At 54.9% G+C, this 27,755-nt stretch overlaps 1 protein-coding gene across 2 annotated transcripts in view; it reads left to right on the forward strand.

Moving 5' to 3' along the window:
• Positions 1-3,681: 3,681 nt before the first annotated feature.
• The window catches only part of ASB2 (ankyrin repeat and SOCS box containing 2), a 44,711-nt gene continuing 20,637 nt past the window's right edge, over positions 3,682-27,755 (forward strand). Inside the window, exons 1-2 of one of the 2 annotated variants that reach the window (XM_029950508.1) lie at positions 3,682-3,746; positions 21,727-22,005. In XM_029950508.1, the coding sequence (XP_029806368.1) occupies positions 21,800-22,005 (206 nt within the window). In that variant the 5' untranslated portion in view covers positions 3,682-3,746; positions 21,727-21,799. Of the gene's footprint in view, positions 3,747-8,245; positions 8,834-21,726; positions 22,006-27,755 lie in introns of those variants that run through there. The other variant, XM_029950507.1, reaches the window with a different exon arrangement.

Genomic DNA, 27,755 nt, shown 5'->3' on the forward strand with positions numbered 1-27,755 from the left:
GGGGCCACAAACGGGCCCTGCGGCAACAGAGAAGCCAGATCCCATCCCAGGAGCCAGCGGCTGGCGGGAGCTCAGCGGCCCTGCGTCCGCCCCTGGGCAGAGTGCTGGCCGTGGCCGGTGAGGGTGCATGCCCGGGTCACACGCTCCTCGGGGCTGGGCCAGAAGCTATGACAGTGCAGTTTGGAGCTGATGCTGGCTAGTGTCTGGAGCACCCAGAAAACTAGGAAGTGAAAGAGAAAGAGAAAGAACAGAGAAAGAGAAAGGAATTTAAAAAATCTGAACCCTCTACTAACTGAACTTGGAAATGTATCTTAAAGTCTGATCCTTCACCTTCTCGGCTGTGAAAAAGGGACGGTCACATTTTTCCCCCAGGACGGTATGAAATGTCACATGCCGTCCTTCCCTGTGTCTGGCTCATGCCAGGGCTCCCTGGAGGCATCCGGGAGGCCAGCCTCCCTGGGGCACGCACAAGACCGTGGGTGTGCATGGGTGTGAGGGGGAGAGCATCTTTGCACATGTTAACTGAATTCTGGCCAGCAGCCATTATTTTGAAATTACGTGTGATGAGGGGTTGAATCCCACAATTCAGAGACTCTTCCTAAATCATTCGTATTCCATTTTTTATTTCTGTTTTGAAAATATGTAGGTAGCCCTGATTTGAATTCCAACTGATTTATGAGTAGCATTCTTGATCTCAGAGAACAAAGATGAGTGAGTGCACTGACTTATAACTGCTCCTCCAGTTTTGCACTCCCAGTTTGGAGGACTCTGTATTCCTAACAGGGCCTTTTCTCCATTTAGGGCTCCAGAGAGCGGAATGATTTGTATAGAGTCACATAGAACTTTCCAGAAGGGCCAAGCCCTAGTACCCTGGTGGCTAGGTCCAAGTTCTTTCCCGGAGCCTTTCGCCCCGCCTGCACACAGACACCTGCATCAAGAAAGACACAGAGAGCCATATGTTTAGAAAACGAGAGACTTCAACATTTATTTAATATTTTTATAGACTAGTTCATTCGCCAACCGTGGTGCCAGCTTGTGGATTAAATGCACCTCTTGTCTTCGCTTAGTGTGAGCTCTGTGTGGGTGGTGTGTCTGCGTGCGTGCGTGTGTCCACGTGCACCGGCTGCCAGCCGGAGCCTGGCCCCAGCAGGGCTGAGACCCACCTAGGGTTCCCCCTTTCCTGCTACGTGGAGAAACCCCAACCTTCATCGAGATCGCCGAGGCCGTTCCTTTTGCTTTGCTCAGACCACGACTGCATTTCCCTCTGCAGTGACCTTTGGGGCTGATTTATGAGCTTGTTCAATGAACCGTTCCTACAACAGTCAGGGGCACTTGAAATCCAAACACTTGGCCCTCTTGGTGGCCGCTCTTCCTGAAATCCAAAGCCGCCCCCAAGGAGCGAGAGACCCCTGCCCCCTAGCCCTCACCCGCTCAGCTCAGACCTCAGTCTGTCCACACTGGACCTTGCCCCACGGCACACCGGGCTTTCTCACCACAGCACTGTGGACATCTGGGCTGTTCATTCTATACTGGGGAGGCTGTTCGGCGCTTTGTAGGAGGTTTCAAAGCATCTCCGGCCTCTACCCACTGGATGCCAGTAGCAGCCCCCCTTCAGTGGTGGCTACCAAAAATGTCCCCAGGAATTGTCACATGTTCTCAGGGAGGAAGTCATCCTCAGTTAAGAACCCCCACGCCCTCCGTCTCTATCAGGAAGCCTAAGCTAATAACAACCACTAACACGTGTAAGTCTCTATTCTAAGGAAGGTAAGTACACTTTCTTACGCAATAGGGGGACTATCATTTTTCTTTCATTTTATGTATCAAAAAGCCAAGGCTCAGAGAGGTTGAGCAAGTTGTCCAAGGTCACCCAGCTAGCAGCGAGTGGCGGTGGGGCAGGCAGGTGACTCTGGAGTCTGGATGGTTAGCCACTGGGCTCTGCAGGGGGCTCTCAAGAGTTCCTGTGCTGGAAGTGACCCCAGCCTGACCTTCTGGAGGGGGAACAATGACGCACAATGGCATTGACATTGACACCCACACTGCCTGTACATGAAGCCCCCGGCTGCTCACTGGGGCTTGTGGTCTATTGTAAGCCACATCCTCCCCACCTGAGTGTTTCTGGGAGTCTGCAAAGGTAGCAGACATCTTAGATGTGCTCCGGAGGAAGTCCTGCCCGTCCCCTGGGCGGGTCGTCGTCCTCTGGTGTGGCGGGATCCTTGCCACTTTGCCCAACAACTGGGGTGGCAGAATGTGCAGCACGATGTGACAATCAACTGCGAAGGTCACACTGGAACCTCGGGAGGGAGCTGCGGAGAAGCAGAGGAGGAGGTTCTGGAAGCCATGGGCTCTTCAAAGCCTTAACAACGCCCCTTGCTGTGCTCAGTCTCCCTTCCCTCAGACCTTCCGGTTCCGCCATCCTCCTCCCTTCTGCTCCTTCACTTCTGTGCGGGGCCGAGGCGAGTGGGCGGAGGTGTCACCGTCGTGAGTTCACCACGCAACTGGACGAGACGCCAGGTCCACCCCCTGGTGCCCCCGCCCCTAGCCCTGTCCCCCCCATCCCCGCGCTGGCCTGCCCCATCCCACCCTGAACCCAGGCTCTCCTCATCAGGGCAAGCCCAGGGCTGTCGCCAGAGCGGTGGGGCCGGCTGACACCTCTGTGACATCACATCACTGGCCACTTTGGGTTCCCCAAGGAGCAGGGCTGAGGGGAGAGCTGATGCCTGGGAGCAGTCTCCGGCCATTGGGCGGCCTAACTGCTAACAGCTGCACACCGAGGGCAGCCACCACGCTCCCTGTGACCTCCGCCTCCAGACTGGTGGGACCGGGGACTGCGTGCCAGAGGGGTCTTCCTTCCCCTCTTCACCGCAGCTCCGAGGGGGCGGGGGGATGAGGCCGCAACTCGGCCCTAGCTCTGTGTAGAGGGTGAGGGGCCAGCCAGGAGCTGCTGCGTCCAGCGTGTGGCACGGCCCGGGGCTCGTCCCCGGGAAGGAAGCCGGTGGCAGGGTCGGCATGCCGGGCTTGCCAGGAGGGCCTCTCGCTCCTACCAAGAGTCAGTAGAAAGCAACTGGCCCCGCTATGGACACATTTATGTTCGTGGAAAATCTGTTCCCAGCAGCTACCTTGGGCTGAGCTTTGTTTCTGGGTTCCCAGGAGTGACCCAGGCATGGTGGGTCAGCAGCCTCCAGGATGGGTCGGCCGAAGGCCCACCAGCTGCCTGAGCTTGCCTGACCCGTGGGAGACGCCCTCCCCAACCAGCCCCCCCGCAGGTGGCAGGTGATCCTGCCTTCCCATTCCAGAGATGCACCTCCCTCCCTCCCGGTGGCAGGGGGTGGGGGGTGGGGGCCGGGGACAAGTCCCAGGGATGAGTGTCTCCTGTGTGCAGAACCCTGGGTGGGCTTATTCAGCCCTGAGATCTCATCTAACCCCCTAGAGTTGTCATTCCCAATTTTCTCGGAAGATGAGACCGGCAGTGATGAGTTAGGGGCTGTGGCCAGGGTCCCGCTGCAAGTGAGGACTAGGCGGGGATTAGCAGATGCCAGAGCTGGTGCTGGAAACAAGGAGGCAGGGTGCTAACTGGATGGCATGTGGGTGGGTCTCCAACAAGGAAGATACCATCTGCACAGGGCTAGGCAAGCGTGTCCCAGCCATGTCCCCACCAGGCCCTGGACCCCGTCCAAGGGCCAGACATTGCCTGGAGAAAGTCAGAACCCTCAGGCCGATGGTCCCGGACACCAGGATTTCACCAGCAGGTGGGTCTTTCCCCAACAGCTGGGAGCCGGGAGTGAAGCCAGACGGCCTCACGCTGCACCTCTGGGCAGGTCTAGCTCAGCACCGCCGGCCGGGCTGGGGGGCAGTCGTACGGGGGGTTCAGAGCAGGGAGCGGCGATGGCCCGTCTTGTCTGAAGGGTCAAGTATGGCTCTGAAAGGCCTCAGCCGGCTTCAAGGGTGTCACATCCCAGGATGGACCTTGTATCTCAGATTTGCTCATTAAAAACATTTTTTTTAATGCTTATTCTTTGAGAAAGAAAGAAAGAGAGAGCATGAAAAGGGAGGGGCAGAGAGAGGGAGACACAGAATCCAAAGCAAATTCCAGGTTCTGAGCTGTTGGCACAGAGCCTGACTTGGGGCTCTAACGCAGGAAGCGCGAGATGGTGACCTGAGCCGGTGGGACACTTAACTGATGGAGCCACCCAGGTGCACCCCCTCCCCAGCCCAGACTTGCTTGTTTTGACGGAAACCCTTTGAAGAGTCCACTGCCCCTCCCCTTATGTACTTGTGGGGCATTGGAGAGGACTGGGCTGGGCCAGGCAGCCCCTTGCCAGTTCCTAGGGGCCCTCATCCCTGTGGGTGCCACCCCCACATGTAGGGTACTGATAGAGCACAAAGCCGGCCTTCCCCTTTCTCCTGTCTGAAGGGTGAAGGCTATGCCCCAAATTTGTGCTCTGGAAATGAGAAGATTGTCTGTCTTCTCTCCCTGGAGTTTGCCTTGCCCCCCACCGCCCGCAGAGCTGAGGGGGTTTGGATTGTTCCAGAGGAAAATACGGTCAGTCTCCCGCCAGCGGACATGGTGCCCATTTTACAAAAAGGAAGAGAAGTTGGGATTTGTCTCTATCTTCTCCTCGGTCCCCTCCTTCCCGTTCCAGAGATGCACCTTTGTCCCTCTCACCTCAAGGTCAGACTCCCAAGGACTTGGCCATTGGGAGGCCCCCCATCTAACCCCCTACCATCTGCTCTTTGTCCGCCCCCTACCTCCCATCCAGGGTGAGGATTGGACTCTTGTCTGCTCTTCAGCTCTTGAAACCAAAATAAACGGATATCAAGGGGCAGCCAGGGCCAAGGGCCAGGACACCAGGGCCCCGGGGTGTTTGTGTCAGCGGGTGACATTCCACCGCTGGGTCAGAGCCATCTCGGGACTCGGCACTGACCCACATCCCAGCTCCCTCCTCCCCACTCAGCTGGCTCTTCCTCCCCTCCCCTTCCTGGAAGAGGCATCATGGTCACAGGAAAATGTGCTGCTGCTGGCATCCTCTCTGGGCCCTGCGAGGTGTGGGACTCCGTGAACAGCTTCCACACCATATGTGCACGCACACGCACACGCACACACTTTTACTTACAGGAATTCAGACTAAAATAAACAAGAAGGGAAGCCTAGAAGGGAGGAGCCAGATGTGGCATGTGCAGGGGTGTGGGGGGGTGGCCAAGAGTCAGGCTGAGGCAGGCACATGGGGCTACAGCCCTCCCCAGTTCAGACCTAGGAGCTGTATGGCTCGACCGGGCGCACGAACATTAAACAGCAGTTCCTTAATGAGCACTTACTATGTCCCGGGCACTGTTGTAGGCACTGACACACAGCAGGGAACAGGAAGACTGTTCTAGATGGGAGAGATAGGCAATAAACAAATGACATCAATATGTAATTGGTAAGGGAGGTGATAAGTGTCACGGAGAAAAATGAAGCAGGATAAGGAACTAAAGAAGGAGGGAGGGAAGGTCTATTTAGGATCAGAAAATAGAACCTCCCTGTTGCCATGTCTGAGCCTTGGGGGCTCTTCCTTGGTGGTCACGTCCTTCCTCCTGCTTCCCTGCAGGTCGACCAGTTGTTTGCATTCTGTTGCAGCCTCTAGCTGCCCCTCTTTACCCTCTTCTGTCTCCATGCAAACCCTCCCTGGAGGACTTTCCACAGGACCCCCTCTGGGGCCTTATACAAAGGTGGAGACCCTGGAAGGGTTCCAGAGACCACTGAGGCCAGGGTTCCTCTGATGCCCAATGTGGTAGTCATCTGGGACGTGCCAATTAAAACTGCAACAAGATGCCACTATCAGAATGGCAAATATGAGAAAAGATGGGGCACCTGGGATTCTTTTTTTTTAATGTTTATTTGTTTTTGAGAGAGAGACAGAGAGTGAGTGCAGGAAGGGCAGGGGAGGGGGAGACACAGAATCTGAAGCAGGCTCCGAGCTCCGCGTGGTCAGTGCGGAGCCCGATGCAGGGCTCAAATTCACAAACTTCAAGATCAAGACCTGAGCTGTGCACTTTTTGTGTGTATATAATCCTGTAATAAAAAGTTTTGAAAAGTTAGTACTGTTCAGGCCTCGACTCGGATGAATTCCAGAAGAATCTCTGGGGTAGAGTCAGGCAGAGGTAAGATTCATAGGCTTCTACTGTTGGCTCCAGGCAGCACCTGTGGAGTTAGCCCATCGCATTCGTTCTGAAGGTGAGCAAAACTGTGACGTCAGCAGACGGGCCAGCCTGTCTTTGTCTTGGCTTTGTGGACCTTTTCTGTAGCATCAAGCCTCCCAGCCAGGATGAGTAAGGACCACGGTAAGAAAAAGTAAGTGTTCAGGAGCGCCTGGGTGGCTCAGTCGGTGGAGTGTCCAACCTCGGCTCAGGTTGTGATCTCACAGTTTGAGAGTTCAAGTCTCACATCGGGCTCTGTGCTGACAGCTCAGAGCCTGGAGCCTGCTTTGGATTCTGTGACTCCCTCTCTCTCTTTACCCCTCTCTGTCACTTTCTGTCTCTCAAAAAAAAAAGTTAAGAAAAAGAAGATGTTCACCAATTTACGTTCGTAGCATTCCTTTTCTTGGTTTGCCCCAACATTTGGATTCCGTGTTACATGGCGGGTGGAGCTGTGGCTAAAATCACTGCTTTTTGTATCAGGAAGTTCTGGTTCAGAGCTAAACCATCACTTGTCCATTGTGGGATCATGGGCAGGTCCCCCAGCCTCTCTGAGCCTCAGTTTGCTCCTCTGTGACATCAGGTGATGATAGCATCTGCTAGGAAGGCTATGTGAGCACAGTGGGATGATGCCACATGTCAGTGCAGGTGTGCCTGGCCGGCCCCGCCCCCGCTGTCCACCTCCAGCGAATTTTCCGTTCCCTGTGACTCTTTGCCTATCATCTAGCTCTTGCTTTGCAAAAGCTGAGTGACAGCATAAGGCAATAGGCTTTGGAAAGTGAGTTTCTCCAACTGTCTTGGCTACGAGAGGTGTGTCTGGACGGGGGCAGGAGAGGCAAGGCAGAAGGCCACCTGAGAAGGGACCCTGTGCCTGTCCGTGGCCCACCCCTCCCAGGCCAAATCTGGGGAAGGGGTCTGGACAGATGGAAAGCAGAGGGACCTGTGCCCCACCCTTGCGGGGAGCCCACGGAAGCAGCAGGACCCCAGGGATGCACTATACGGAATCTACTAGAACTTCTTACCAGAGGAAGAGCCCCAGATGCTAAAGAGAACTGGCTGTGCCCTCACTGTCCTGTCACACCCCTGCCGAGGCACAGGGGCCTGGGAGGGGCTGAGCGAGAGCTAACCCTGAGGGGCCGCCAACGACAGTAGCCTGGACGGGGGACAGTCCCAGCCGGGGTGATGCATGACTTCCAGGTGCCAGGGCGTGTATCTGGGGGACAGCCTGGGCCTGACCATGTCCTCTAGCCCTTGGGGTACCAGGTCCAACGTCCAGAAGCTCAACCAGAACCCAGGGTACCCTGCATTCACTGAGATTCATTTCCAGGTGGAATTATTCCAAGAGACTCCAGAGGCATCCTGAAGTTCTCCTGAGTCCGGCTTGATTAAGAAATCATCCTACTGGGTCGTAAATCCCAAATCCTCCGAGGGGAAAAGGCCTTTGGAATTGAAATGCAGAAGAATATTCGGAGCAAGCGAGAGTTCCAGCCCCCTCCCCCACTCCTGCCTGTGGGGGTGGAAGCAAGCGGCTGGCAACGTGCCAGGAGCGTTGTGGATGGACGTGACCGTGGTCGTTGTCTTTCCACCTGAGGCTGGTGTTTGGGGCCACTGGGTCTGTCCCGGAAACAGGGGTTCTCCTCCCTGGCCCTGGTGGAAGGCTTCCCTCCGCCGGGTGCCTGCTGGGGCTTGCCCACATGCTTGTTGGCTTGTTCCCTTGACCTCTGCATCCCAGCCGCACCCCCTGGCACCCAGGCACCCTGCAGCCAGACCCCCGCAACACCCTGTGGCATGCTCAGCCGTGTCCGCCAAGGCCCCTTGCCCCAAACGCAGACACCCTTCTGTCTCCCTCTTTTCCCTTGCTCTGGTTCCATCCACCTTCTGCCTCCCTGCCTTCCTTCCATCCGCCCTTCTCCATGCCCTCTTCCCAGCCTCCCTGTCTCGCCTCCGCCCTCTTCCCCTCCCCCTGCCCTCAGTCCTGAGTCCCAGCTGGCTCTGTTTCATCCCCTGATTATCTCAGTGTCCCTCTCTCTTTGCTTCCCTGTTTCCCCCGGTGATCTCCTTTCTTTTCTTCTCTCCCTTATGCCTTATCCTCTGTCTCCTTCACCTCTGCCTTCTTCTCCATCATCTCTTTGCACGTGCCTCCCTTCTCATGTCCCCCAGCGTCCCCAGCTCCCTCTCTCTCTCTCCCCACTCACTCCCATTTCCCCACCCTCTTTCCCCTTCTCTCTGTCTCTCTCCTCTCCCTCTCCCTCCTGGGGAGCTCCAGAAACATACCCATATATGGCCTCCATGTCAAGGATCACAAATGACGACGTCACGTGAGGGCCAGCGCTCGGAGATGCTCTCTGCCGTGATGTCTGTAGTTGACGCACCGCCGTGGAGGAACCGAGGGCTGCACAGCCGCCTCCCTGGTGCGGTCTTCAAACAGGAAATCCGAGCCGCACAACATCTTATAGTTTGGCTTGGCGCCGCGGGTCATGCGGTGGGCCCGAAATAAACTCCCTGCTTCAAAGGAAAGTGCTTCAGAGCTGCCCGGGCAGAGCGGCCAAAAGCTCAGGGCCAGGGCAGGAGGAAACTCAGGGAGGATGTTCTGAATTAAGACACCCTCAAGGAAACCCTTTCTAGTACCCCCGATTTGCACCCCTGTTTCAGAGCCTAACAGGTAATGCATGCTTTTCAACGTTCTTACACACACCTCGAGAAAGGGTGCTGGGCTGGGACTCAACCGCCGCGCTGCTTAGTGGCGATTCTTATCATCAGACCACTTGCCTGCATCTTTCTCTCTCTCTCTCTCTCTCCCCTCTCATGTGTTGTAAGGCATGTTAGAGACTTTCACTTTGGACTTGGGGGACATGGGATCAGCTGTGTGCATGCACGTGTGCATTCTTCCGGGGGACGCAGCTCACCACTCTGCTGTGCGCTTCTGGACGTGGCCGTGATACGAGTTTATCAGTGTTGCTATTGTGGGCTCTGTAGGCCTTGGGCAGCATCTACGGGGGACAAGCGACGTTCAGAAAGGCTTTTAGGTCAAGTGAATAGACAGCTATTTTTATGCATGGGGGCATCCATGGCTGGTGACATTTATGAAGTGCTTATGGGTGCACAGTTCTGTGCAGCGAAAGCAGCGTGGTGTGGTGAGCCGTACCTGCAGGGGTGTGTGTGTGTGTGTGTGTGTGTGTGTGTGAGCATGAAGACACATGCAGAGACGAGACAGCGTTTGGAAAGATGGATGGATGTCACGAGACAGGACAGACAGAGGGACCTCCGGGTGGAGGCGGAGCTGGGGCGCAGCAGACAAGTCAGGGTGAGGCTGGGGTGTCGGGAGGCACCGAGCGGCTGCAACAAAGGTTCATGAGCGTGCGAAATGAGGGCAACCCTGGCGTGGTGGGGAGGGAAGCCAGAGGGAGATGCGGATCCCGGCCGGGCAGGAAGATGGAACACTTTCTGATTGTGTTTGAGCAAAGGGGGTACAGGTGGGCTCTGACTTCAGGGAGCTCCTTGGGAAGCCAGGGGGATGGGCTGGAATGAGGAAGAAGAGCCTTCCCAGGGTGCAGACTGGGGTTTTCAGAGCCCCCCGGCCATCCAGGGGCCAAGGTGAGGGCCTGTGTTCTCCTGGTGCCCAGCACTCTCAGGGAGGACAGGTCAATGACAGGGACAGCGTGCAGGGCAGAGGCCACCCCCCTGCACAGGAGAGCAGGGCTCTCCTCCCATAAGGGAAAGCTGGGGGTGAGGCAGGGGTGGAGAGAGCTCCCAGGAAAGAGCCAGAAGAGTAGCCCCAGCCCTGCCCTCTGCATCGGAGGCCTGGGGCAGAGCGTAGTGAGGCAGCTTGGGGCGGATGCACCAGTCACTTCAAAAACAGTTGGATGGGTCCCGACAGCTGGTGGCAGGCCTGTTTACAGCTCGGCCTCCTCTGGGAGCTGGCGGTGACCCCCACCTGGCGCTGCTCGAGTTTGCATCATCCATTCTTGCACAAACAGGTCAGGCCCTGAGTGCCCCAGATCCACCCCCACCCCCCTCAGTGACCTTCCAGTGGAAAGCAGGGCAATCAAAATCCGTGAGCACTCATCTAGCCCTCCCTAGGAGTCAGGCACTGGCCCAGTGCTTGAGGTGATTCCTCTTATGGACACTTCTCAAGGGCATCCTGAGTTAGAGGTGATCATTACTCCCATTTTCCAGAGGTGGAAACTGAGGTTCTGAGAAGTTAAGGGTCTTGTCTAGGGCCAGACAGCTAGGAGGAGTTGGAGTTGGGGATCAAATCCCGGCCTCTTGGCCTCCAGAGTTCACATTCAAAGCCACGGCTTCCCTGGGGCCGGCACAGCGGTAAACAGACCCACCCCTGGCACAGTCAATGCATCATAAGGTGCCCGTATATTGTGGACAGGCTAGATCCAAGAGAGTTTTCCCGAAGGAGACACAAAAATATCTCTGGACCCGCCCAATGTCCTTCCATTTCTGAGCTGCAGAGGGTCAGGCTGCCCAGAGGGGGTGGCCTGTCACAGAACTGCTTTGTATTTTTACTTTTTATTCTTAGCACCTTCTTTCTGACTAATGAATGCCCAGGAATATAAAGGAAGTCATTAAAAGCTCTGCAGCTGAGGGAAAGATTTTGGGGAGGGGGGGTGATGTGAAAGTTAACGGACTCCTAACCTGCCTGATTTTTTAAAGAAAGAGGGGAGGAAAAAGAGAGGAAAAGCAGGCAAACAGAGAGAAGAAGGAAAAGATTTAAATAAAGGCGGTGGGGGTGGGGAGCGGAAAACCAGAAAGGAGAAAGGCTTTGGTGGGACCCTGATTTCCAGCCAGCCCTGCGATTGGATCTGGGTGGGGAGGGGGGTCTGGGAGGGCCCCTCTGCCCTGCTGAGGGTTCCCAGTGTGCAGACTGGGGTTTTCAGAGCCCCCCAGCCATCCAGGGGCCAAGGTGAGGGCCCGTGTTCTCCTGGTGCCCAGAACAAGGCTGGGCAGGGCAGCACTTGGACTGCTGAAGGGCAGGGCGGTGGCCACTGGGGTCTCAGACCTGGACCAGAAGGTCCCCCTCCCCCACCTCCCATCCTCCAGGCTGCTGGCCCGGACGGCAAAGCCTGGCATTTGCCAAGTCCAGGGCCTAAACTAGGTTGGGGCCCAGAATCCAGCACCCAGACCTGTAGGCAGCCGAGCCCCATGGATGGGTCTGGCTGCAGTAGGAGAAGGACAGAGAGATGGGCCAGGAGGGGTGTGTGAAGGGGCCCGGTGTGCTGGGGCCAGCCCCCCACCCCAGGGCCAGCAGGGGAGGGGAGAGCCCTCCATTTGGGAGACTGAGGCAAAGGTGACTGAAGGGCCTGGAGATTCGAGCTTAGGGCCCAAAGAAATAAAATGGAAGCTTGATACTCATCGATGCTTCTCCAAGCTGGTGCTCAGGGCACGGTCTCAGATTGCGGACTTCCGGGTTTTCGTGGAATGAACACTTTTCCTCGGAAAACAGATGGTGTTCCACCCACAGACAAACAAAAAGATTTTTTCCCATTGTTTTTTCTCCTTCCCTCAATGTACACCAAGAAATAAATAAACCGCCAAGACTTGCTGTCACCCACGCAGATTCAGGTCAGCAAAGGGTGAGACGGCGGGGCGGGAACAGAGCCAAATTTGGACAGGTTCGAATCTCCCGTCATCACCTCCTACCTGGGTGACCGTGGGCCAGTCCCGATCCCTATCTGAGCCTCAGCTTCCCCTCCATGCAATGGGGAGAGAGCCTGTATTGTGGGGGTGGGGGTGGGTCCGAGGCCTGATGCCCCGAGCGGCCCCCTCCGTCACTTCCAGCAATCCTGGCACAACCTTGGGAGCCTGAAAGTCCTGGGCTGAGGGAAGCCAAGAGCTTGTAAACTGCATCAAAGGGTGTGGGATTAGCAGAGCTGGGAGGGACTTCTTAGAATCTTTGAGTCTGGACAAAAGGCTCAGACGCCCAGCAGCTGTGAGGCCCCGGAGCCAGCAGCCAGAGCCCGTCAGCCCTGCCCCACCACAGAAACCTACCCTGGGGCTTTGACCAGAGCCCCTCCCCGGACCCCGGGCAAAGTGGCCTGGATTCCACTCCCCATCTCCTCAAGGCTGCGGAAACTTCCAGAGTAAGTGACCCCTGGCTGCTGCCCTGAGGATTCATTGTCAGAGGCTCTGATGAAAAAGAGGGGCGGGCAGGCTGGTTCTCAACCCCCTGTGCCAATTGCAACCCAGACCTCAGTCTTCCCATCTGCACTATGGGAAGAGTCCTACCCCATCCCACCAGGTACTGAGAAGGTCAGATGGTGCACTGGACCCACAAGCGCCAGCTATTTTTATGATTTAAGTTTTAAACAGTAGGACCCAGGAAGGGGAGAGAACTTGTTAACAATGTACAGCCACCAAACTGGAAGTGTCTCTGGATTTTCTAGAACCCCTCTACAGCCTGAGGGAATGGCAGATCAGAGACATCCATTTTGACAGACACTTACTGGGTATTGAATGGAGTGGGGTCAAGGGCGCTGGAGGCCAAGTCCCCGCTTTCTCACGCTGCCCCAGGCTGTCAGGATCGCCTTGGGCGGAGGCTCGTATGATCTTTGCAAAGAACCCGAAACCTTTGCAATGGGCAGATGGGTATAGAGTATGTCTTACATATACTGTATACGCTTGAAGGATTTGTGCGCATGTATCCCGAGACATGTAGACCTTCTGGTTACATACACGCAGTCTTCAGTGTGACTCGGACCCTTCCTCAAACCCCACGGAACAGCGGGACGCCGCTGGCGGGTGCACGGGAGAGGACCACGGTCAGGTCAGAAGCTGTAGGCTTTAGTCTTTTCTGTGTCAGTTTCTGCCCGATGGGCCTCTCTTTCCTCATCTGTAGAATGGGAACAACCATACTCTGACAACAGATTTGTCACGCGGCTCAAACTCACAATGCGTGCGAGACCATAAATTAACTGCAGGGGGAGGCGTGACGGTGTGGTTTCGCAAACACACATAGTGATCCCTGGTGTCAGAGGGGTCTGAATGGCAGCGTGCTGTGTGAGAGCCAAACTGAAGTGTGTGTACGCCCCTCTCGTGCCTGAGAGACACACACGGACACTAACTGAGGAATCCTTAGGTGGCACGTGGCAGGTGTCATCTGTAGGCTGTCACCTCATACATAAATTCAAAATTGAGATGCGAGGGGAACAGATTGTCACTCCTTCCCGAAGCTCCTAGGACAGCAGGTGGCCTGAGCAGGAAAGGAGGAGGGGGCAGAGGATTTGCAATGAGGGGACAGAACCCAGCCTGGGCGCCGACCCCATGACTGACTCGGCCGCCCGATCAGCAGCCGCAGCCACAGCTCCACCTCCTGACCACAGTGTCATGCCGCTGCTGTCATTCTCACTCTTTTTAAATGGAGGACAGGGCAGGAGAGTCCAAGCCCCTCAGAAGGAGCCTCCTTGGAAACCGCCATGTTGGAAGGAGGCACAAGCGAACATCGTCCCCCCAGGTGTGAGTCAGAGCAGAGGATTGTGGCATCTTGGGAGCCATTGAATGACAGTAGATGGCTTTCACGGGCCACTGGCTGCTCTCCACAGGTATATATGTTACCTCATTGCATCTGGTGACAGTTCCGGGGGCTGTCTGCTCTGATGCTCTCCATTTTACAGACGGGCCAAGTGAGGCCCTGGGGCAGGAGTAACCGGCTCCCCATTGCACAGCCCATAGGTAGCAGAGCCAGGGCTGAACCCACAGTAATCTTGATAACAGCTGTGCTTCCAAGGTTTGACTCACTCATTCATTCATTGATTCATTCATTCATTCATCCAGCATTTAATAAACATCTACAGGTCTTCTGGCCTTGAGTTTTGTCCTGGGGTCATGACATGAATGTGATAGAGTCATGCAATTTGGAAGTTTCTGGATCCTATGGGGAGATAGGCCCAATGCAGGCCATTAGAGCAATGGAAGCAGTTCAGGATGCCTCAGACATCAGATCAGGGAGGCTTCCTGGTGGAGGAGACGCTTGAACTGCATCTGGAAGAACGACTGGCCATATGGCAGGCAGGGAAGGGCCGGGAAGGCGGATGAGCTGGGCTCCGTGTGCAAACAGTCTGAGGTCTGGAGGTGGCTTGTCCAGGCTCACACTCCAGACCCAGGTCCCTGGCTGAGAGGCAGGGGCTGGCTGGTTGCCCCCCTTCTCACCCCATGCCCTCCCAACCCAGCACCAGTTTTCTGATAAGACACTGAGGGAGCCACAGCTCCCATTGCAGCTCCCAACAGCCCTAACTTATGCTCAGGAGCCCGGCCCCACCACCCCTGCCCAGGCAGCCCCTGGTGGGCAGCAAGCTGGGATCTGTGGGAGGGAAGGGACTGAGGGCAAGAAGGACCGCTTTGCAAATGCCATTCTTTCATCCTCAGCACTGCCTTGCAAGGGCCCATGTCTGTGTGCCCATTTCACAGATGTAGAAAGTGAGGCCCAGCTTAGAGCAACACTGACTATAGATGGACCAGGTGCTGCTCAGAGTGCTTTGCATGTGCTAAGTCAAGGAACCTTCAGAATCGCTGTTGTCCCATTTTACAGATGCCACCTGGAGGGAAGCCTTCACTGGAGCCAGTGTTTGGGGTGCTGCAGTGGGGTCAGGAGAGGGTCTCCCGTATGCCCTGGGGGTGGCCCTGGTCTCTCCTTTCCAAGCTGGTCTTGGACTGGCTGCCCTTGAACTCCTTTCCCTCTGCAGGCCCCTTGTGTTCCTGGGTAAAACCACTGGCTTCCTGCCTTCTCTGGGAAAGAGCTATTTTTTACCCCAGTTCGCCTCCCAAAGGGTCCCTGGGGACTGCTGGCCTCTCTCCAGGACTCAGGCCTAGAAGGTGGCCCAGCCCTGGGCAGAGGCCTCAGGAATCAAGCGAGGCAGCATGCAAGGGAGGGAAACTGAGGCTAATAGTAGAGGGACAGGGCGTCTTCCAGGATCAGTGTCCCTCCCTCTGACAGGACACAAGCTCTCTTATGTCCATTTTACAGACGGAGAGTTTGAGATTCTAAGGGATCACACAGCTAATCACTGGCAAGGCTGTGACTTGAATCTGGTCAAGCTGACCCCCACAGGCTGCTTTTTAACTGCCCTTCCGGCTGAGACTGGGCAACCCCTCCGCTCTGCTGCCAGGTGATGGACCCCAGTGTCCCTGGCAGGCATCCCCGGCCTGGGCCCAGGGCCGCAGAGTCCCCTGCATAGGCAGCCTGCTGTCCACATCCTAACAGCCAGGCCCAGAGCTAAACCTGTGCACCCCTGAGCCCTGGACTCTACCACCAACCCCTAACGGTACTTACTAGTGTCTCCATTGTCACACGAGGAAACTAAAGATACCTGACATATCCAAGGACCCTCAAAGGCTGGGGATCTCGGTGGGAAAAGCAAGAGATGTCTGGGCTTACAGTGGGGAATGGGGGCGTTTGCTTTCTCCAAGGCAGGGACTCTTTCCCTCGGGGTCCCTTCAAGGTCATCCCCCACCTCGCCTGTGTGTGGGCACCTTCCTCTGGGTAGGTCAGGGGCCTGATCTGGGCTCCCTGCACAGGCGCAGGTCACGTGTCCGGGCTGGACGAGGTTGGCAGTGTGGCCCCTGCCCGCTCAGAGCCGATGCGAGCACCGGTTACTTGGATTGCGTTCCTGGAAATCCCAGCAGGAAGCCTCGGGCTCCAGACCCCAACCTTCCAGCTCTCTGTCCTTGCTTGTGTGAACCTTTCCCTTCCCCTCCCTGAACCTCACTGCCTCCTCTGTAAAATGGGAGCAACCACGTGGGGGCATCAAGTCCTATCAGAAAAAGTGGGGGTACGGAAGACAACGTCAAGCCAACGGAAGACGGGCCTACTTTCCAGAGCTGCTGTCAGGGCAATGGCGTGAGATAACGGACTAGTCGCTGGATGCCACCAGACCCGCTGGGGAGGGAGGCTGGGAGTGGCTGTAGGGGACTGACGCGTCCAGGTCATGGTTACCTGGCTCCTCCCACGGACGTGTGGTCAGGAAGGGGGCACAGTAGCCGGGTGCTGTCTATACGCCTCCGATCAGCTCAGGCCAGGTTGCAGGGTGACTGCCTTGAGGTGAGGGGCGGAGGGCTTCCTGTCGACTCTGCCTCGCACAGGGACCTGCCTCTACAACATGGTGAAGCGGGTGCTCTCAGACCCCATTACTGATATAGGAACTAAGGCCCAGCAGGGGGAAGTGATTTAAGCAAAGTCACACAGCTTGTAAGTTGCAAATTGAAACCTGACCTGGGCTTCTGACACCCGGATCTGAGATCCTTCCACTACCCCCAGGTTCCTTATTTGCCCATGACAAATGTTAAGCTCTTTGCCTATGGTAGACCTGTTAAGGTGGCCAGAGGGGACCCTTGGGGACAGAGAGTTTGAGGTTGAATAGCACAAAGACAAACCAAATGTCTCACTGAGTTGTAGAAGCTAAAGAACTAGAACAGCACTTGGAACCTCAAAACTCTCTTTGTGCGATGGGAAACTGAGGCCCAGAGAGGAGCAGGGACTTGGCCAAGGTCACACAGCACTCAAGTATTAACATGGAAACTAGAACCCAGGTCTCTGTCTCCAGTGTTCCTCCCACTTGTCACCCGGCATGGAGCAGATGCCCTCAGATAGGGGCACAATGCCAGGCCAGCCACTGGGCACCAGCGCTTCTGCTCAGTGTGGCACCACAGGCGCCGCCAGGTCAGCGTGGGGCAAAGCCTGGCCCTGGCCCTGGGGAAGCCAAGGGCATTGCATCTCACTGGGCAGAGCCCATTCCTCACCCTGAGGGTGACCTGGGCCCACCCAGACCTCAGGCACAGGGAAGCAGGGAAGGGAGCCTGGGTCAGCCGGGCTGGCGGCCACCTGTTTGCACAGCGCCCCTGGTGGGGGGGAGGGCAAAGGGTCAGAGGACACGCTCGAGGCCATCCTGACGTTTAACAGATGGAAAAATAAATCAAAGGCCTGAGAGAGGAAGAGAGGTGTTCACAGTTAGTTATTACGTGAACCTACATCTCTTGACTATTGGCTAATCGTCTTTGGCTATTTTTGCAATACACAAAACTAACGGTGAAGCTGCTGCAAAAAGCCACACCCCAAACACCTGGCACGAAATGATTCTGAGGTCGCACCGACGCTTCCCCTCCCCTGGTGTGGAAAACCAGCATGGCCACCCGACACATTGATCTAGAGCAGGGTTCTCAGTCCTGGCTACACACTAACACTGTCAGGGAAGCCTTGACCATTGCAGTGCTTGGGCCCCAGGCCTGGAGGCTTTGGGTCCATCTGTCTCGCGTGAGACCAGGACCTGAGCATGTTTTCAAGACTCTTGACCAGACCCGAGAACCATATGAAGATGATTGTGACTGCATACAACAGAAAACCCAACTAACATTTGCTTAAAGCAGAAGGATCCTCAGTCTCTACCTAATGAGCAAGGGAAGGCGGACCAGCATTGGTTCAGGAGATCAACAATATCATGAAGGACCCAGAAGACCTAACATTCACTCTGTCAAACTCATTGTACCGGTACCTTTCCCCTCATCATTACAAGATGGCTGCCGCTGCTCCAAGAATCAAGTCCTCCAAGCACAAAGCAGGGGTGTGGGAGAGGAATTATTTTCTTCACTGCTGTCTCTTTTGCTGGAAGATGAAAGTTCTTTCTAGGAGGCCCCAGCTGAATTTTCTTTATGTGTCTTTAGACAGAGCTAGGCTATATATTTACTCACTGGCCAAGGGGGTGAGGTCCTTCCAACTGGCTTGGAAATATCATGATTCATGCACGGGAAAGGGCACACTGTTGCCTGAAGAAAGCCAGGCTCTGCTGTCAGAGAAGATGGGGGAGCTGGCTGTTGGGTAGGCCGGTCACAAGGGTACAGTAAACTTTAGCCATTCTCTTCCCATGGCCTTGGGAAGAGGACCCAAGGTCAGGTTCACACAAGAACTACTGACCACAGCTCAGAGGCAGAATTTGCAGCAGCGGAACACTTCTTGGAAGAAACTAGGCAGGCATCCTAGAAGAGGAGGCACTCACTCTGGGCCTTGAGGAGTGAGAAAGGATTCTGGGAGTGCAGAAAGGAGGAACATGAGTCAGCATGGCCCAGGCAAGGGCACTGGGGTGGGTGCCGCAGGTGGGCTGGGGGAAAGGTGCGTCTTCGCCTGACCTGGGAGGTCAGGTGCACAGAGGTAGGGGGCGAAGGGACAGTAAAACTAGATTCAAAGGGCTGGAAGTCTCCGGCAACAGGTGCAGGTTGATGAGGGACTTGGTGAGGTCTGAGGTGCGGGGCATCAGAGGGGACGGTGGGTGGGTGGGGCTGCGACACCCCCATGAAAGTCACTGCCAAGGCAGTCGGGAGGAGATCCAGGCCAGAGCCAGCCAGGATGGGTGGAGAGAAGCAGACAGGGCGGTGATAACCAGCGAGACCGGGACAGGGCACAGAGGCATTGTTCCCAAATGCCTGTGTGCCACCAGTCCACTGTCTTCCGACCTGCAGCGTCCTCTACCTGCATTTGGAAAGCGCAGACGTGCTTAATAATAACTTTGCTAGTGCAATATAGAGCAATAGTTGTGACCCTCTGGGCTGTTACCAGAATTAGAAGGGTGCCCATCAAGGTTCTCAGCCCGGGTCAGCTCCCACTCCTTGCCCCACCCCCACACCACGGTGTCCCACCTCTACCCCTGATTTATTCTTTATTCTTTTTTTTTCTCCAAAGTGGTGGTTTCCAGTCACCTGCGGAGCTTTTCAGTAGAGGGGTCATACCTGGGCCACACTCCCAGAGATTCTGACTTCATCGGTCTGAGACGGGGCCCAAGCACCAATACTCTTATAAACCTACTTTACATACTTTTTAATGATTTTATCTTTTATTCTTTTTTTAAATTGTTATTATTCCTTTCCAGTAGGCTCCATACCCAACATGGGGCTTGAACTCATGATCCCAAGATCAAGAGTCACATGTTCCAGACTGACTTGGGCCAGCCAGGCAACCCTACTTTTTTTTTTTAAATCTTTTTTTTTTTAATGTTTTATTTGTTTTTGATACAGAGAGAGATAGAGCATGAGAGGGAAAGGGGCAGAGAGAGAAGGAGACACAGAACTGGAAGCAGGCTCCAGGCTCTGAGCTAGCTGTCAGCACAGAGCCTGACGTGGGGCTCGAACCCAGGAACGTGAGATCTGACCTGAGCCGAAGTCAGAGGCTTAACCGACTGAGCCACCCAGGCGCCCCCCTACTTTTTTAAAAATTTACTTTAAATGTTCATTTATTTTTGAGAGTGAGAGGGAGACACAGAATCTGAAGCAGGCTCCAGGCTCTGAGCTGTCAGCACAGAGCCAGAAGTGGGGCTTGAAACCACGAACTGTGAGATCATGACCTGAGCTGAAGTCAGTGGCTCAACCGACTGAGCCCCCCAGGTGCCCCAGGCACCCCTACTTTTTAAGTAGATGTGTTAGTGCAGTATAACATGCTCACAGAGCAGTGTAAAGATCACACTTGAAGAGATTCCTTACAAAGAGAACCAACCAACCATGTAACCACTTAGATCAAGAAACTTCTGGCTCCCCAGAAGTCTGGCCGATCTCTTTCTAGTTACTAACTACCAAAGGTCACCATTGTGACTCCTGTCACCACAGTTTAGTCTACCTGTGCTAGAACTTGTGTATTGAATCATATATATATATGCTCTTTATTACGTGACTTTGTTCACTCGCTCTGGTTTGTAAGATTCATCCCATCGTGTGTCTTGGTGGTTTGTCTATGTCGCTGGTGCGTCACACGAATACACCACGATATGGTAGCCCAATCAATGTTTAACCCATTCAAATGTAGATGGACGTCTGGGTAGTTTCCACTCAGTTTTCTTATGAATAGCACTGCTGTGAATACTTCTGAACTTGTTTTATGGTGAATACATACATGTACATGCTTCTGACCAGAGAGCTAGGGCTGGAATTTGGGGGGGGGGGTCATATGATGTTTTTGTTCAGCTTTAGGAAATGCCATCAGTTTTCCAAAGTGGTTTTACCATTTGGTGCTCCTGCCAATGGTGGTCAGCAACCAGTTGCTCCACAGGCCCCACCCCCACCCCAACACTTGCTATTGCTCATCTTTTCCCCTTGGGCCATTCTGTTGGGTAGACAGTGGTGTTGTATTAGGATCTCAGTTTGAATGTCCTCCCAAACACTTAGGAGGTCAAGCATCCTTATATTTGGCTAGTGGCCCCTTGGCTATCCTTGGGCATCAGTTAGCTAGAGCCAGAAGGATGCTGTGTAACAAAGCACCCCAAATAAACACTCATTCTCATGCTCTGGGTCTTCAGGTCACTGCAGATGGGCTGAAATAGGCTCCAGGTTGCAAGCTCTGCTGGGAGGGGCCCCCCTCTGCCGGTTGGGCTCAGGCTGCCCCAGGTAGGTTCACTCTGGGGCCCAGCGAACGGGCAGTGGCTCTGGTGCCGAGCTCTCCTGGGCATGCAGAAGAGCAAGCCCCACGCACAGGCACATGCCAAGCAGCTGCTTTCTCACGTCCACCAGCATTCATTGGCCAGAGCAAGTCACAGGGCCAAGCCCAATGTCACTGGGGAAGGGAGCAGCGATACCCTGTCCCCAAGGAGAGGGGAGTGAATATTTGCTAAACACACCAAATTATAGCACTGGTATTTTGGGTATTTTTTAAATGGCCTCAGGGGTTCTAATGTTTGGCTGGGGTTGAGAACTATTGACCTACAGTCACACCGCGTGTCAGCCAGTCAAAACAAAAGCAGGCTTAGTCGATTGACTTCATTTCCAAAAACCAGTGATTCAGCCAAAATCCATTTCTCCTTGAGGCAATTTCTTTCAAGGGAGAGTCCCTGGAATTAACACGGCAGATTATTTTGATGGTTGTTTCTAACTAGATCGTGCAGACTAAGCGGCAGGCCCCCCGCACAGCGCAGAGACAGGAGACGTGCTGGAATGGGATGTTGTTGGAAGGAAGGAACATAAACATCGTTGTGTCATCTCTGTGACAGCAGGGATTCTTGTCCTTTGGCATCATTGTTATATCACCAGCGCTTAGAGGAGCGCCTGACACAGAGTAGGTGCTCAGTACGTAATCTGTCAGTTAGTGAAGCATGCACACACGTGTAGACAAGCTGTCTGGAATGGAAAAATGAATGGTGAGTGAGCGGAAGGTTGGTTGGATAGAGAGAGGTGTAAGAGCGAGTGAATGGGAGGTGGGTAGATAGATGGACAGGTGGGCGGACAGACAGATCAGGGGATGGATCGTGATTGGATGGATGGATGGTTAGGCTGTTGTATAAATGGACGGAGGTAGATGGGTAAATGAGTGGGTGGGTGGACAGACGGATGCATGGGAGAATGAATAAATGGGCCGATGGGTGAATGATTGGAGGGATGGCCAGACAGGTGTGTGTATGGATGAGCAGATGAGTGGATGGAGAGCTGGAGAGCTGAATGGATGTTTGGGTGGATCATATGATAAAATGAGTAAATACAAAAGTGACCGTGAGCTTGCCAGAGGAAAGCGCGGCCTTCCCTGTTGGTGAACACAACTCTCTTGCAAAGCTGTCAGTGACCAGGATGGTTTTGGTCTCCTCACAGGGCTTTCTGACTTGCTGCTTCCTCCTCCCTACGGGGTGCCTCTTCCGGAGGCTGAGGCGGGAGGCAGAAGACCATGACCATGGAGGTCAGCGCTCGGGGCAGACAGCGGGCCATCGGGAACGAGGAATACAGCCTGTATAGCAGCCTGAGCGAGGATGAGCTGGTCCAGATGGCCATCGAGCAGAGCCTGGCTGACAAAACTCGGGGCCCGACCACTGCTGAGGCCACTGTGGCCACAAGGGTCAACCGGCAGCCTGCCCATTTCTACCCATGGACCAGGTGAGCGAGGAGAAGCCGCTGGGTCATCTGTGAGGTGCAGATCCCAAATGCTGCTAATCCAAGACCAAAGCTTCGGTGTGTAGGGTGCATTTTTGCAGCTTAATGACTTGCCTTTGTTACCGAGACTTACGGAGCTTTGACGGTGCCAAGGACTGCAGTAGGCGCTACACACATGTTGCCTCATCTCACCCTCTTAAAGACCCTCCAGGAGGCTCTGTGCTACATTCCCATTTTATAAATGAGGAAACAGAAGCTCAGGGCTCGTAGCCAGTCCCAGGTTGCATGGCCAAGTAGATGGTGTTGGAAAGATTGGAACAATCCGGTTCCAAAGATCCAGGCTTCCCGTCTGGATGCAGGGGAGCCGATGTGCTAAGTCCAAGCAGACCCCCCAGTCTTACCGATGCGGCCTTCCTGGGAAAACATGTCTGACAAGCAGGTGACATCTGCCCAGCAAAGCCATCCATTCCTCCTTCCTCTGGCTCCCCTGTCTCAGGAGGACCCCAATGGCAGGACCGCCTAAGGCAGCACTGGGTCGTGCCCATAGAAATAGGATGGGAGCCACACCGGGAGCCCCACAAGTGCAGTTTCGAATCTCCTAAGAGCCACACTAAAAACATAAACGCAAACAGGTGAACTTACTTTGGGTGGAAAATATTATCATTTCCATGCGTCATCAATAGGAAAATTATGAATGAGACGTTTACGTTCTCTCTGTCACCCCAAGTCTCTGGAATCCAGTGTGTATTTCGCCCTCACAGAACATCTCCTTTCAGGCTAGCCGGGTCCCCGTGGCTCACCAGCCACACGTGGACAGTGGCTGCCGTCCTGGCAGCGCAGATCCAGAGGGTTCCTTCTTTGCAGGAGCTGGGGAGCCAGAGAGGTGATCAAGCACTGGGTTTTAAAATTCTTTTAGAAAGGACATCTATATTTGAAAATGCTTTTGCTCATCACTGAGTCTAAGTCAAGTACGTATTGGGGGGTGGGTGACTGGGGGATGGGAGTTGCTGGAACGATTGTGTTGTGTGGCCTTAGACATGGGCCTCAAATCTCATGGTCTCCAGGAGCGCTGGCTGGCTCAGCCAGTGGAGGGAGCAGCTCTCAGGGTCATGAGTTCGAGCCCCTGGTTGGACAGGGAGTCTCTACTTTAAAAAAATCCCGTTGTCTCCAGCAGCCAGCTGACTTTCTGTGTGGCCTTGGGCAAGTCCCTTAAGCCCTCTTAGCAACAGTAGACAGACCATCTCTGATACCAGTCCCCGGTGACAAGGATGAAGTCAGGTGGAGGTACATCCCAGCCCTGTCCTGACAGTAGCCACCAGGTGCTCCCCAATGTGACTTTGGCCCTTGCTGAGGCTGGACTTCCTCTGCCAGGCGGATGGGGCAAGACTCGGGCTGCCCTACACCGAGGAGGCCCTTCTAAAGAAGAAGACAGGCAGCCTCCTTGGGTAGCGGGCGGAGTAGGAGGCTCCAGGTTACAGAGCTGAACTTGAGGGTGTCCTGTTGTGGAACCCAGCCTGAGGAATGAAGTAGGGACCTCAGGCCCAAGCACTCTTCGTGGCCGGTGTTCTGGGAGGTCCCACTTCCTGCTTCAGCCTCAGTCAGACCACAAGTTCCTCTTTCTCAGGAGGGGATCAGAAAGAAAGAAGAACACCTCCCGGGGTATCTGCAGTTTCTCCCCAGTGTGGGAAGCCCCTGCCCCCGGCCTCCTGGGGACACTTACAAGCATTAGAACGGAGTGGGCCCATGGGGTCCGAGGCCTGACCTCCTCTTTCCTCTGGCGGCCAAGGAAGGACAGACCTACCATGGGAAGCAAACACTTATCCAGACTCATGAGAATAAGGCTCTCAAAGAGGAAGGGAAATGACCTACCCAGGGTCACACAGCCATCACCTAAGTTCCAGCACAAGTAATACAGGGAAAGGAATTCAGCCTGCACGTTCACACTCCTGATATGAGCAGAAGCCTCCCGGATTCAGTTCTGCCCTTTCCTCTCGGGAAGACGGGCAGGCTTGAGCGGGTCCTGCTGGGGAAGTCCATCCGTCCTCCCCTAGATGCACGCGGAGTGCTTCCCTTGCGCCCCACACACAGCCTGTCGGCTAAGCCTTACAAAAGCCGCCCAAGGTGGACATTTCTGGGCCCGGTTTCAGAAACATGCGCCAGGACCAGGAACGGAACTAATGTCTGTCCCGCTCCTGTAGTTCCGACACTTAACCAGCTCTGCCGACCTGCAAAGGCCTCTCCCTGTTCCTCTCCTTCCTCGGCTTTGAAGTGGGGTTTGAGTCTCATTACAGCCACTTCCTACCCACAGACATTTGGGGTCCCCAATGTCAAGAGACCCACCGACTTGTGCCCACATTCCCAGACATGGCATTTCGAAGTACAGGACCTGATAGAATCCTTTGTCACTTTTATCCATCCCCAAATAGCATAGCGGCCATCCAAAGCCCGAGCAGGTGCCGGAACGGGACCTCACACATGTCCCGGGGGATCCACGTGGCTGGCTCCTTCTCAACTGAATGTCACCTCCTCGGCAAGTCCTGCCTGATCCTTCCAGGTCAAGCAGGTCCTTTGGGGCTTTCCTTCACCACCCCGACTATGACTTACAGTTTCTTGTACTTGTTTCAGCCACGGGGGCAGGAACCTCCCTCATCTTCCTTCCTGTGAAGTCTCCTCTCTAGCATATGGTGCTTGAGCAGACACCAAATGGCTGCCTGTGAGCGACTATTGGGTGAATAAAGGAATGTATAGAAAGGCAGCAGAGTAGAGTAGAAAGAGAAATGGGTTTGGAGGTTCAAATCCTTCCTCTGTTCCATACTGGCTGTGTGACCTTAGGCAAGTTACTTAACCTTTCTGAGCCCCAACAGTACTGTCCTTAAAATGGCAATAACAAAAGCTTGCTTAGTGCAACATGCAGTGTTCTTATGAAAAGCAAATTAAATGGCACCTTCCTCACACTCCATGCCTTGAATTGACCTCCCCCTTCTTCCTCTCTGAGTACCCTGAGTCCCCATGTCATAACCGCCTTTGTTTTATAGACAAGCTTTCATGTCCCTATGGGAAGGCATTATCCGGCCTCCTGAGAGTGTTTCCAGCTATATTATAGGACCTCTTTGGGGACAGGGGGTAGATACTGTCCACATTGGTATCCTCAGTGCTCGACAAAAGCCCTGGATCCTTGTAGGGGCCCAAGAAATGTTTTCAGGCAAATAAATGCATTTTGAAGCCAATAAAATATTCTACAAATATAATTTATTGTTATCATCATAGCGACTGTGGACATAAAGGTCAACTGAGCCTTCGGGATTTTAGAAAATGAAAGCCAGATCCACATCGGGGAGAAAATATAATGTCCCCTCTTAAAGCCATTTTTTCCAAATTGCTTCTCTCCTACCACAATGTATGGGATGAAGTTGGAAACATGCATAGGGATCGTCTGCTCAGCTTTGGCCCCTGAGGGCTCCCTGCAAGGCAGACCCAACTTCCCATCCCCTAGAGAAGTAGGGTTCATGCAGCCATGAATCAGAGAGCCCAAAGTTAGGATGATGGACCAGCCTCAGAGTGGACCCAGGACCCTGGGTCTTCCCAGTCTTTGAACTTCTGCATTTTTAAGGTGACATTTCTAAGACAACAACGAAGGAAAGCATGAAGTAGGAACCTGTTTGTGTAGATGTGTGCACAGCTGCTAAGAATTCAGATTAAGCCACCCACACCTACCGTGCCCTCAGGATGTACCAGCTGCCTTCCCACACCTGGATGCAGATCAGGCCTCGTCCCTCTTCCCCAAGTTTGCAGTCTAACAAGAGTCCTGCACGAACACAATGACCCGACAGGAAGGGCTCAGCAAAGAGGCTCGCCTCGGTTTCAGAGGGACAGAGAAGTTCGAATGATTCACTTAGTCAAGCAGGTGGGCTTTGCAGGATGAATAGGAGTTCGCTAAGCAGGCTGGAGGAAGCAAACCTCTTCGAACCTCAGTTTCCTCATCTACAAAAGGGGAGCCAATTACATCTCCTTCACAAAGCAGACCAGAGGATGAAATGGGGTATTTTGAGCCATGTGCCTGTCACAAGGCTTGGCACACGGCAAGCACTTAATACATCTGTTTGGAATTCATGTTCTCCTCAACATGTGGCCCCACACTGGCCGGCCCAGAAAGAACCGATTGGCCAGGGGGTGGGAGGCTGATTCCAGAGACCCGCAGGAAGGAGGACAGAGGTGCCTACACATGTGAGCCCTTTCTTCACCCAAGAGGGCTGAGGGCGGCTTCTCCTAGAGTCTGGGGTCCCACCATGGAGCCACGAAACACTGAGAGGCCAGTTTGGATATCACCCCTTTTGTTTTGTTTACCACATTTAAATTTCCCAAGCACCTGCTGCGTGGCCGGCACTGCACTCCTGACCCCGGTCTTGACACAGGTGTAGCGTGAGGACCAGAGGAGGGGATGAACGGAGGATCCTGGCCGCTGGTGGGCACGGGGCAGACTCCCGTATTTGTTCGCTCTCCTCCGCTTCCCCAATCAGAGGGCTGCTTGGCCACCGGGGTTCAGCCTGGTCCCGCCCAAATGAACGCCCTCCCTGGGGCTGTCGTCTCTCGGAGAAGTTAGGGGGCCTTGTCATTGCAGCCGGGCTCCCCACTCTCCCTGAGCCTGAGCCGTGTCTGAAGTAGGACCCAGCTGGATTCCAGAACTGTTGGTGATGGCGAGGTCCTCCAGGGCCCCTGCGCTGCCGCCTCCATGAAGCACAGTGGTCCTACCGGGGCTTCTTCCAGGGCATGGCCCGCGCCACCATCCCACCAGGCCCCCCTTACCTCTGATGACTAATCCAGGGTAGTTTGCTCAGCTGGGAATTCCCCCGCTTGGGGCTGAGGGGAAGTGGGGCCCCTGGCCTTGACCCAACTGGAGCCCCATCTAGCACGAGGCTCAGCCCTCGGCTGCTCTGGGTGCTTGCCCTGCCCACCCCTTAAAGCCAAGTTAAGGACCCGCCACAGGGCTCCTGGAGCAGCTCTTGCTCACCCCCCCCCCTCCCGGAGGCTCTATGGAGGTCTGTGTCCTTGTTCCCCTCCCCGCTGGCCTCTGGGCATCTTGAGGATCAACAGAAACTGCCCTGCTGATCTGCATCCCAGGCCCCAGCGCAGGGCGTGGGACGGAGCAGGGACGGGGGAACCCTGGTTGCACGGGGTTCAGTCCGTCCGCTTCCTCCTCTGCAAAGCGGGAACAATACAGCCCCTGCCTCCATCCAGCTGCTGGGGAGGCTGGAAGTGAGGCGATGCCCTGCACAGTCGTGAGGGACATCCCCGTCACCACGGCTGTCACCCCCACCAGCCTCGCAGTCCCCGTCTTGCTGGTGTTATTTTGCCATCAGAGGTAGTCCTGCTTTTAGGGGGGCGTGGTGGGTTTTTATTGGCACTTATCGTCTTGCTAAAAACACCCTAGTGACGAGAGGCCACACACGGATCAGTGATACGGGCGGCCGGGACTCCAGGATCCCGTGCGGACAGAGACCCGGGGCTTTGTCAGGATGACTGTAAGCTGGGCCCAGGCCGCCTCTCCCTGCCCAGCTTGCTCCACTTTCTGGGTGGTGGAAAGTGGCCTTGGTGGCATCAGGCTTCACGCCCCCCGACCCCTTCCCAGGATATGGTCTCTTAGGTCGGTTTCCATGTGAGTTCATTTCTCCACAGCTACAGAAGAAATGAGGAAACCCCCTGTCTGGTCATGCCTCCACATCATGCAGATGAGGAAACTGAGGCACAAAGGGGGG

Source organism: Suricata suricatta, chromosome 9 (genome assembly GCF_006229205.1).
Source record: "Suricata suricatta isolate VVHF042 chromosome 9, meerkat_22Aug2017_6uvM2_HiC, whole genome shotgun sequence".
Taxonomy (NCBI): Eukaryota; Metazoa; Chordata; class Mammalia; order Carnivora; family Herpestidae; genus Suricata; species Suricata suricatta.